Source organism: Orcinus orca, chromosome 7 (genome assembly GCF_937001465.1).
Source record: "Orcinus orca chromosome 7, mOrcOrc1.1, whole genome shotgun sequence".
NCBI lineage: Eukaryota > Metazoa > Chordata > Mammalia > Artiodactyla > Delphinidae > Orcinus > Orcinus orca.
Genome location: NC_064565.1, coordinates 120,526,275 through 120,538,203, shown reverse-complemented (window position 1 = coordinate 120,538,203; position 11,929 = coordinate 120,526,275). Strand labels below are relative to the sequence as shown.

Here is an 11,929-nt window from a genome sequence, read left to right as displayed (position 1 = left end):
CCGGCGCGGCCATCTTGCCGTACGGATGCCCCCCATGCGCCATGTCGCCGCAGGGCGATGCCGGCCCGGGGCGCCCCCGCCCACCCTAGACGCCGCGAGCCACGGGCTGCGCCCCGCCAGGTGCCGGGTATCCAGGGCGCGCCGAGGACCGGGCCTGGCGGCCGGGCGGCGGGCGGCCGGGCGCCGCCATCTTGCCGTACGGCGGGAGCCGCGGGGCTGGCTCCCACGTCCCGCAGCCGTGTCGCCGCGCGCCCTCCCCTCGGGGCGGTCCCGCCCGGGGCTCGGCGCGGCGAGACGAGGGCCGGAGCCAGGCGGCGGCGCGGCGGCCCGAGGCCCGAGATGGTGATCTGCTGCGCGGCCGCGAACTGCTCCAACCGGCAGGGCAAGGGGGAAAAGCGCGCCGTCTCCTTCCACAGGTAACCGGGCCCCGCCCGCCGCCGCCGGCCCGCCGCCCGCGCGGCCCGCGGGCCACGCCCCCGCCCGGCCCGGCTCGGCCCGGCCCGGCCCGGCCGCGCGGGGAGACTGAGGCCGCGCGGCCCTGTCGGACGCGGGGTCGCTCAGGGCGCGGGCCCCGGGCCGGTCCCGCGAGTGAGTCAGCGCGGCGCTGTGTGACCTTGGCCCGGCCGGCGTCTCTGGGCCGGGCGCCTCGGGCCACCGCGGCTGGCGGCTTCCATCCGCGGCCACCCGACCCCCGCGACCCTCGGCCGCCGGTGCGCTCCCCATGCCCACTCGGAGGCCGCCCGGCGCCCACGCCGCGGCCTCGGCAGCCTCTCCACCACCCCGTGGCCACCCTGCGCCCCATGGGTTCGGGTTGGCGCCGCCAGCCTCCAGAAACGGTGTGTTCTGGAAACACGCTTCTTTCGGTCGGTTGTCGTCTTGTGTTTGCTGTGACTTTTCTGCTTTTTTCGTCACGGGGGAGCCCGTCTTGATCTCTGCGATCAAGGATGTGGCCGAGCAAATGCGCCTCGTGGATTAACACGCGCTCCAGACGCTGTGTCCTAGAAGGGGCCTCGCGGTTGGCCTCGGGGAAGGTAGCCCTGCCGCGCGGAGGTGAGTCCCGGGAGGTCCCTGACAGCATCCAGCGTGGGGCCGGCCCAGCCCGCTCCTCGCCGGGGCTTAGCTGCGAGTCGTGGAGGGCTCTGTTCCGTGGGCGCCCACTGAAACCGGCCCGAGGCAGGACAGGGGCTGGCCTTCTTTCTGGCCTGGCCTGCTTCGTGAAGGCTCTGGAATTCAGCTTCTTACGGCGAGTCCTTTTCTACGACCTCCACGCTGGAGGTACCAGAACAGTGAGCAGAAGGAACTTCACCTTAGAAATCTCCTCTCGGATACTTTTCTGTTTTCCTTTTGACATTGCAGGATGGTGTTCAAGTTTTGCAAACCTGGAGGACATTTGTCCTGTAGTCTTACTGGAAGTTCATGGTGGGTTGCGCTAAGTCTTAGGTCGTTGCAACCTATCAGGATAGTAACAGCAGGTCGTTTCAGCGGTCAGCCAGCATGCTTACTTGAGTTTCCTTCAGAGCCCTTAGTTTTGTGACTGTATTTGAAAACGGAGGCAAAGCATTGCAGAGGAGGCTGCTCTTGGCATTCATAATGGCCGAGGACGTGGGAACTGGGGGGTGGAGGGAGCTTCGGGTAATGGGCTCCCAAAGCAGTGAGGAAATTTAGAGGATCATGCTGCTTGGAGCTTCATGAGGAGTTGGTCTCCCCATGGTCCTGGTCCCCAGCAGCGTCAGGTGGGTTAGGTGACCTCAGGTGCAGCAGAACAGCCCTCTGGAATGGCCGCTCTACTCCCACCCTCGTATGTGTAGTTTCACCAGAGTTTTCTAAGTAGACATCTTGACTGAATGAGAAAAAAATGATCATTAAGTGTCTTTTTCAGTGTTTGCCAGGGACTGGTTGCTTTTCAAAGGGAGCCGCAGAGCCACGGCTGTTGAGTCTCGCCTGCTCTGCAAGCTAGTTTCGCATCCTCAGCTCCTTGAGCCGCAGCTGGGGCACGGGGGCAGGGGTGTGTGTGTCTGGGACGCTCTCCTGGCCTCTTGCTCCCATCTCTGCTGTCTGACGCTTGGCCTGACTTCTAAATGGGGAGGGGCAACCATCTTCCTTTGGGCACCCCAAGTCTTGCATCCCAGGCACACCAGGAGGGTTGGCCAGCTATGAGCTTCTAGGAACTATTTCCAGGGTTTCCTGCAGCCTTTCCCGCTGTCCATCTGGTGCTGTCTCTCCAAGGATTCTGTATCCCTGCAGGGCATTTACCACAGCCTGGGAGGAGGTATCCACCTTCACTCTTTATCCACCCTATGGACTGTAAGCTTCTTAAGGGCAGGCAGTGCCGTCTTTAATCTTTCTATTTCAGTAATAAGTTGCAAGTAGAAGGTATTTCTTAGATCTTTGTTAAGTTTTTAAATGGGTAAAGTCAACACAGGTTGGGGTGTTTGCAAATACACTTGTTCTGCTTTTATAGTTGATAGTAGTAGGGGGAGGCATTTAATTATTTTTTTCTAATTTGTCATTTGTCCTGCAGATTCCCCCTGAAGGACTCAAAACGTCTGATCCAGTGGTTGAAGGCTGTTCAGAGGGATAACTGGACGCCCACTAAGTATTCTTTCCTCTGTAGTGAACATTTCACCAAAGATAGCTTCTCCAAGAGACTGGAGGACCAGCACCGCCTGCTCAAGCCCACGGCCGTGCCGTCCATCTTCCACCTGGCTGAGAAGAAAAGGGGGGCCGGAGGCCATGGCCGCCCCCGGAGAAAGGACACCAGGAAGGCCTCGGGGGGTCTGAGGGCACATGCAAGTGACATTGCCGACGGGAAGGCAGCTGCAGGGTCGTCGTCGTCGTGCTCGAGTGAAAGCCTAATGGCCAAGCCCGAGTCCCGCAAGCTGAAGCGGGGCACATCACAGGGCAGACCCGCAGCCAGGGCTACCCGGGAGGCCGCCGGTCTGCAGCGGGCCCGACAGCCTCCGGAAGGACACGGAGATGACGGTCCGGCCTCCGCCACCGCGTCCGGCGGCCAGGGAGAAGCCAACACTTGTGCTGTGGATGCCGGCGACGAGAACGCCACCTCCCCGGACGGGGGCCTGGTGGACAGGAGCGGCATTTCCGTGGATGACTTTACCCCCCCGGGGTCGGGGGCCTGCAAGTTCATTGGCTCGCTTCATTCCTACAGTTTCTCCTCCAAGCATGCCCGCGAGAGGCCGGCCGTCCCCCGGGAGCCCGTGGACCGCAAGAGGCCGAAGAGAGACGCCGAGCCCGGCTGCAGCGGGAGCAGCCCGGGGCCCGATAAGGGGCCGGCGCAGAGCCCGCCACGCGCGCCCCCCACGGCGAGCTCATCGCTCACAGCCACGCCGCAGAAGCCCGCGCAGGGCCCCTCGGCGCCTCCGACCGACGTGACCCCGAAGCCGGCGGCCGAGGCCGTGCAGAGCGAGCACAGCGACGCCAGCCCCATGTCCATCAACGAGGTCATCCTGTCGGCGTCAGGAGCCTGCAAGCTTATCGACTCGCTGCACTCCTACTGCTTCTCCTCCCGCCAGAGCAAGAGCCAGGTGTGCTGCCTGCAGGAGCAGGTGGAGAAGAAGAACGGCGAGCTGAGGGCCCTGCGCCAGAGGGTCAGCCGCTCGGACAGCCAGGTGCGCGAGCTGCGGGAGAAGCTGGACCGGCTGCGGCGGCTGAGCCTCCCCCACCTGAGCAGCCTGCTGGCCCCCGGCCGCGGTCAGTACCCGGGCCTGGCGCCCGCGCGGCTGGGGTTCGCGAGCGCGGGGCCTGCGCCGTGCGGTGCCTCCCGAGAAGGGGAGCCAGGCTGGCGAGCTCGCCTCACCGGCTGGGCTCCGGGGTGCCTGGGAGGTGGCTATAGCTGGGAGCTTTAGCCGGTGAGGAAGGAGGGGTGGGAGACCCAGAACCACGGTGGTGGGGCCCGGACAGCTGGTCCTCCACCCCACTGGGGTCCCTTCCTGCCGCAGACCTCACGCAGACAGTAGTTGCTAACGAGTTAGGGTCGAAACGTAAGCTTAGACAGACACGGTGAGCCATTAGAAAGATCGTAGGAGACTCTTAAAATCATGAGGAGGTTCTTTCCAGTTGGGTTGTGATGAATATCCTGACGTTAAGCATTTTGAACATTAATAATAACTTTTTAAAACTTTTAAACACCTATTCGAGTAGAGTATGTTCTCTCGTAAGAACACTGCAGAAATACGTCGGCTAAGAAGTGGTGAAAATTCCCCTTTCCCACTCACCTCCCCACTTTTATTCCTGGTTGCCATTAAAATTTAGTGTGTAGGGCTTCCCTGGTGGCGTGGTGGTTGGGAGTCCGCCTGCCGATGGAGGGGATGAGGGTTTGTGCCCCGGTCTGGGAGGATCCCACATGCTGCAGAGCAGCTGGGCCCGTGAGCCATGGCCGCTGAGCCTGCGCGTCTGGAGCCTGTGCTCCGCAGCGGGAGAGGCCACAACAGTGAGAGGCCCGCGTACTGCAGGAAAAAAAAAAAAAATTAGTGTGTATTCTTAGACTTTTTTTAATGTTTTATGAAAAATATATTTATTTGGCTGCATCGGGTCTTAGTTGCGGCACATGGGATCTTTGGTTGTGGCATGTGGGCTTCTTAGTTGCAGCATGCCAACTTTTATTTCTTACAGAATCAGTTTTGAGGTTAGTATCTTTTGCCTGTTATGTGTATAAAGGTGGAAACCATTTTCCTACCACATCGTGCATTTAGTCTGAATCAGCGTTTGTCTTCCAGGTTGCAATTACCACTGCAGGTGAGAAAAGGCTCCAGTGTGTGACAGGCTGTTCAGGGCCTACTAGACCCCCAGGTCAACAACCATCAGCACAACCAAAAACAAAAGCAAAACCCAAAGCCATCCTGATGTACTGGTCAGAGTTACACACTACATTCTCCTGTTATTTTAAAGTGGTTTTTGTAGTTTCTCGTACCTGATATTCTTGGTACCTTTTTCTGCTCCTCTTGGTCAGACGCCCCAAAGTTTGTCACTATTGCAGGTCTTTCCAAACAGCCTGCATTGATTAGGTCTCCGTTGTTGTTTCTGCTTCCTTCTTCCTGACTTCTTTTTGCTTTCTTGAGTTTTATAGCTGTTCTGGCTCCTGGAGGGAAGTGCATAACGTCTTTGGGGACAGTTTATGTTTCCCGGTACCTGCAGTTGAGGCTGGATCCCTCCTTCTGTCCCTTTGGCTCCCCGCCACAGACCCGCCTCCTGTCGCTCTCCTTGCCCTTAGTTTCTAAAGAGTTTGTAATTTCAGTCTTGATTCCCTCTTTAACTTGAGTTGTTTAGGAGGGTGTTGTGGTTTTCAAGTGGATGGATTGGGGGAAGGGAGTTAATTTTTTGTGTTATTGTTAAGGTTCAGTGACTTAAAGATGCTTGCTTTATAGAATCTTCTGAGGTTTCATTGTGGCTCAGAATGCTCTTTGTTTGTGACTGTTTCCTTACAGCTTGAGAAGAAGGTGTCCTGTCCATCGATTGGTTACATTGTTCTGTCTGGCTGAGGCTGGATCTAGCTTATTTTACTGGTCAACTGATCTGTTTCCTAACTTACTGTATCCACTGATCTGCTGATTTTTTTTTTTAATTTATTTATTTTTGGCTGCGTTGGGTCTTAGTTGCAGCACGTGGGATCTTTCGTTGCAGTGCGAGGGGTTCTCTCTAGTTGTGGAGTGTGGGCTCCAGAGGGCCTGGGCTCAGTAGTTGCAGCACACGGGCTTAAGTTGCCCATCAGCATGTGGGATCTTAGTTCCCTGACCAGGGATTGAACCCACGTCCCCTGCATTGTAAGGCAGATTCTTAACCACTGGACCACCAGGGAAGTCCCTGATCTGTTGATTTTTAAGAGGTGAGGTAGGTCTGTCACTGTGATTCCTGAGGTGCTATTGCTTCTTGAATGTCTGTTCAGTTTAACTGTATTTACAGACCATGTTATTAGATACGTGAGTATGCCTCCATGTTACCAAACAGAAAGGCCTATTTTGTCCCATTTAAAGTTTTACTTCTTTGTCTCCTTATTTTCAACCTTTTTATATCCCTTTATTTTGTAGCTATATTTTAGCTCAATCTGAGAGCCTTATATAAAGTAATTTAATCCGTTTACAACTGGGATTATAGATAAATTGAAACTTGGGCCTGACTATTTTATTTTTTAATTTGTTAGGCTTTCTCGTTGTTTCTTTTTCTATTCTGATGGGTGTCTGTCAGCCTTCATCCTGTCTTCCTGTAAATGCTTGAGTTGAGGGGCTCCTGTGCCCCTTCCCAGCCCCGTCCCTCCCCCCATCCCTCCCCCCTGCGGGTCGTCTCTGATCTGAGCTCCAAATCCTCATCTCCCCAGTAGATGCACGTACACGTGGTATTGGTTACTTTATTCACCATGATTTATCGTTACCAATTTTTCCCTCTTTTGGATAAATAGTTAATGATTTGGGGGGAACTCATATGACAGAGAAACTTTGAGAGGAATCGAGTTTGAGATGCCTCATAGGTGCTGATGCCAGAGAGCCAGCACCCAGCCTCTTGAGGTTGCATGTGTGTGCCTACAGAGGGGGGAGAAACAGGTATTGTAGAAAGGGGGGTGCTTTGCTGGGCTGCCGCAGCTCTGATCAGAATGGAGAAAGGATGGCTGACTCGGCCACATGGGGTCACTGGTGACCACAGTCTCCTTGGAGTGGTGGGAATGGAGCTGGGTGTAGAGCCAGTGAAGGGAGGGGCCGGTGAGGGTGGCTGGGGACCAGGCACTTTAAGAGGTCGAGCTGTGGGGACAGTGGGCAGTAGCCAGAAGGGAACACGGCTCCACGGGAAAGTTGTGTGTGTCAGATGCGGACGAGGGAGCAGGTGTCTGCTGGGGCCCAGGTGGACAGGGAGAGCCGTGAGGACAGACAGGAGCGCACTGGGCCCTGAGGAGGGGGCGGGGGTGGGTGCTGCCCCTCTGCTCCTGGGCTCCCTGGGGTGGAGGGAGAGGCTGCAGGAGGAGCTGGGCCAGGGGCAGTGGGAGGGGTGGGAGGGAGAGAGGCCATGCAGGGCCCCGCTCGGAGCCATGGTCCCCGCCTGCGGCTCTCCTTGGCATCTGCTCCCTTGACCGTTCCCAGTGTGCTTACGACTTCATTCATCGGTGAAGGAACCTTCTGATGATTTTATAGGGTGTGTTGAAGGGACTGTACACATGTTTATTCAGTCCGTGACCTTCAGCCAGTCCCATTTTTTTGGACAGAATCCCTGAAGCAGAGAAGCCCGGCCAGTGGACCTGCAGATTCCGGGCTCTGGGAAGTTTGCCCTCCAGAAAGCTGGTGCTGAGTGGCATTCCCACAGGATGGGGTGCTCTGTCCCTGAGCCCGTGCTGAGTCCAGGCGTCATGCCGCACCAGCCCGCGTTGCTGGCCTTTCTGTGAACCAGTGAGGATGAACATCTTTCCGCGTTCATCCCCTCTCTGTCCTTCCCTGACCGTGCCATTCCCGCCTTGCCCACTGACCTGTGAATGTCCCTGATGTGACGAGGATGTCCACTATCAAGTGTGATTCAGCCGTGCCCTCAGTTTTAATTTAATACTTGCTTCAAAAATATCTGTTTTCTTCCTGCTCTTTTATTCATTATACAGACAGTTCTTGAGCTAATCTGGAGTTTTAAAAGCTTTTTATTGTGGAAATCTTGAACATGTACAAATTAAACAGAAAAGTATAATAACCCCCTTGTGCCTACCCCCTAGCTTCAACATTTATCAGCATTCTGATACTCTTGTTTCATCTATATTTTTACCTACTCCCTACCTTCCATTGATTATTTTCTGATTAATAGAGGATTTTTTAAGGAAAGTTTGAGAGTAGTCAGCAGATAGTACAGGAAATTCCCCCACAGTTTCCCCTGCTACTAACATCTTGCATTTCCACTTGTGTTAGTGTGGTTCATTCATTACAAGTTATGAACCCATATAGATACGTTGTTAGTAACTAAGTCCACAGTTTACATTTAGGTTCCTGTCTTATACTTGGATTTTTTTTCCACTGACAAACTATTGTTAACAAAACAGAGTATCTTTCAAAGATACAAATCTCAAGAGGATTTTATTTAAGACCAACTCAGTAGAATGAAGTAAAAGATTGAGTGGGTAGAAATTTTGTGATTTCAAACCATTGAAGATGAATCATTGCTGGGCAAGAAAAACATGGTTGGGGAAGGGACAAAAAGAGGAATCTTTCAAACAAGCACAAACACAGGAGCACCAGCCTTGCCCCACTGAAGGCCTGGGGAGGAAGGCGACCACTGCACGCGTCTGAGTCCCGGCCAGGGTCTGTGCGCCCCTGGAAACACTCGGGCAGGTCAGCCCGCAGGACGCCTTATACTTGGGTTTTGACAGGTACATGAGCACATGTATCCTCATTACAATATCACAGAGCAGTTTCACTGCCCTAAAAACCTCTCTGTCCACTGTTCGCGCCTTTCCTCCCAGTCCTTGGCAGCCACTGATCTTTAGACTGTTTCTGTAGTTTTGCCTTTTCTAGGATGTCGCCTGATTGGGATGTATGGATGCTGTGAACTAGAGCATGCAGGCTTTTCAGGTTGGCTTCTTTCACTTAGTATATATTTAGGGTTCCTCTGTCGTTTTATGGTTTGGTAGTTCATTTCTTTTTTGTTGTTCCTTTTCTTATATTGAGTTAAAATACAAATAACAAAAAATGTATCTTCTTAACAGTTTGTCAGTGTACAGTTCAGTGGCATTAAATACATTCACGTTGTTGAGCAGCCATCACCACCATCCATGCCCATAACTCATGTAAATCTGAAACTCTATACCAATTAAACAATAACTCTCCCTCTCCCCGCGCCTAGCCATTGGCAGCCACCATTCTACTTTCTGTCTCCATGATTTTGACGCATGTAAGTGAAATCATATAGTATTTGTCCGTCTGTGATTAGCTGTTTCAGTTAGCCTAGTGCCCACAACGTACATCCATGTTGTAGCATACTACAGAATTTTCTTCCATTGTATGGATGGACCACAATTTGTTTATCCACTCATCCATCGACGGACATTGGGTTGCTTACACCCACTGGCTGTTAGGAATCATGCTGCTATGAATGTGGGTGTACAAGTAACTTTTCAAGACCTGACTTTCTGTTCTTTCGGGTGTATACCCGGAAGTGGGATTGCCGGTTCATATGGTAGTTCTGTGTTTAATTTTTTGAGGAACTTCCGTACTATTTTCCGTAATGAATACACCACATTACATTCCTGCTGACAGTGCACAAGAGTTCCAGTTTCTCGGCATCGTTACCAACACGTGTTTTCTGTGTTTTTGATAACAGCCATCCTCACGGGTGTGGGGCAGTCTCGTCTCACTGTGGTTTTCGTTTGCATCTCCCTAACGGTCAGTCACACTGAGCATCTTTTCATGTGTATATTGGCCAGTCGTATGTCTTCTTTGGAGAAATGACTGTTCAAGTCCTTTGCCCATTTTTCAGTCAGGTTATTTGGGGGGGTTTTTGTTGTTTAGTTTTAGGAGTTCTGTATATAGTCTAGATATTGATCTCATATCAAAAATATGATTTGCAAATATTTTCTCCCATTCTGTAGGTTGCCTTTTTACCATGTGGATATTGCCTTTTGATATACAAATTATAACAATTTTCTTAAAGTCCAGTTTGTCTATTTTTTCTTTTGTTACCTGTACCTTTGTTGTCATATTCCAGAAATCATTGTCAAGTCCAGTGTCGTGAAACTTTCATCCTATGTTTTCTTCTAAGAGTTTTATTACTTTAGGTCTTACGTTTAGGTCTTTCATCCATTTTGAGTTAGTTTTTACATATGGTGTTAGATAGCCGTATACCTAACCAGTTAGAGCCCACCTTCGTTCTTTGGCACGTGGATGTCCAGCTTTCCCAGGACCGATTGTTGAAAACGCTGTCCTTTCTCCACTGAATGGTCTTAGCACTCTTGTCAAAAATCATTTGACCATACATGTGGGGGTTTATTTCTGGATTCTCTGTTCTGTTCCGCTGGTTTATATACGTCTTCGTGCCAATATCACACTGTTTTGAATTACTATAGTAAGTTTTGAAATCAGGAAATGTGAGTTCTCCAGTTTTGTTCCTTTTCAGGATCGTTTTGGCTATTCTCAATCCTTTGAGATTCAGTATGAATTTTAGGATGGTTTTTTTATTTCTGCGAAAAACATTGGTATTTTGAGAGAGGTAGCACTGAATTTGTAGATTGCTTTGGTTAATATTGACAGTTTAACAATATGAAGCCTTCCAGTCCATGAGTATGGGATGTGTGTCCATTAATTTATGTTTTCTTTTAATTGCTTTCTGAAGTGTTTTGTAGTTTTCATTGTACAAGTCTTTCACCTCTGTGGTTAAGTTAATTTCAAAGTATTTTATTCTTTTTGATGCTATTATAAATGGGATTGTTTCTGTAGTCTCCTTTTCAGATTGTTCATGTTTTGTGTATAGAAATGCAACTGATGTTTGTGTGTTGGCTTTGGTATCTTGCTAATTTGATGAATTCATTTATTAGATCCAACAGCTTTTTTTTTTTCCTTAAAGGATTACCAGATTACTTTAGCCGCCTCACCATGAATCACCGTGGGTTTATTGATGTTTTGTTTTGTTTTTAATTGAAGTATAGCTGATTTACAATATTGTGTTAGGTTCAAGTGCAGAGCAAAGTGATTCAGTCTTTTGTTTTTTCAGATTATTTTCCATTATAGGTTGTTACAGGATATTGAATATAGTTCCCTGTGCTATACAATAAATCCTTGTTGCTTATTTATTTTATATGTAGTAGCATATATCTGTTAATCCCATAGTCCTAATTTATCCCTCTTCCCCTCCCTTTCCCCTTTGATAACCAGAAGTTTGCTTTCTATGTCTGTGAGTCTGTTTCTTTTTTTTTTTTTTTTTTTGGTACGCGGGCCTCTCACTGTTGTGGCCTCTCCCGTTGCGGAGCACAGGCTACGGACGCGCAGGCTCAGCGGCCATGGCTCACGGGCCCAGCTGCTCCGCGGCATGTGGGATCTTCCCAGACCGGGGCATGAACCCACGTCCCCCGCATCGGCAGGCGGACTCTCAACCACTGCGCCACCAGGGAAGCCCTGTTTCTATTTTGTATATAGATTCATTTCTATTATTTCTTAGATTCCACATGTAAGTAATATCACATAATATTTGTCTTTGTCTGACTTCACTTATTATGTTATTTTCTAGGTCCATCCATGTTGCTGCAAATGGCAGTATTTCATTCTTTTTTATGGACAAGTAATATTCCATTGTGTACATATATACCACATTTCTTTTTAAACTGATTGACAGCTGATAGGTACTTGGGTTGTTTCCATGTCTTGGCTATTGTAAATAGGGCTGCTGTGAACATTGGGGTGCATGTATCCTTTTGAATTAGAGTTTTCATCTTTTCCAGATATATGCCAGGGAGTGGGATTGCTGGATCCTATGGTCGCTCTATTTTTAGTTTTTTAAGGAACCTCCATATTGTTTTCCATAGTGGCTACACCAATACCTATTCCCACCAACAGTGCAGGAGGGTTCCCTTTTCTCCCCACAGTCTCCAGCATTTATTATTCACAGACTTTTTGATGATGGCCATTCTGACCAGTGTGAAGTGATACCTCATCGTGGTTTTGATTTGCATTTCTCTAATAATTAGCAGTGTTGAGCACCTTTTCATGTGCCTGTTGGCCATTTGTATGTCTTCTTTGGAGAAGTGTCTTTTTAGGTATTCTGCCCATTTTTGGATTGGGCTGTTTGTTTTTTGATATTGAGTTATATGACCTATAATCCAATAGCTTTTTTGTGCAGTGTTTAGGATTTTCTGCATATGAGGTCATGTCATCTCAGATAATTTTACTTCTTCCTTTCTAATTTCGATTCCTTTTATTTCTTTTTCTTGCCTAATTGCTCTGGCTAGAACTTTGAGTACTATGTT

At 50.3% G+C, this 11,929-nt stretch overlaps 1 protein-coding gene across 7 annotated transcripts in view; it reads left to right on the top strand.

Annotated features, from left to right (window-relative positions):
• The first annotated feature begins 57 nt into the window (after positions 1 to 57).
• Positions 58 to 11,929, top strand: part of THAP4 (THAP domain containing 4) — a 43,042-nt gene continuing 31,170 nt past the window's right edge. For 5 of the 7 annotated variants that reach the window (XR_007478487.1, XR_004482033.2, XM_033423480.2 and 2 more), the window contains exons 1-2: positions 58 to 416; positions 2,522 to 3,708. Coding sequence is in view for 5 of the 7 variants with exons in the window: in XM_033423480.2 (XP_033279371.1) it covers positions 58 to 416; positions 2,522 to 3,708 (1,546 nt within the window). In the remaining 2 variants the exon portion in view is untranslated. Of the gene's footprint in view, positions 417 to 614; positions 837 to 1,124; positions 1,276 to 2,521; positions 3,709 to 11,929 lie in introns of those variants that run through there. The other 2 variants (XM_049712416.1, XM_049712417.1) reach the window with 2 other exon arrangements.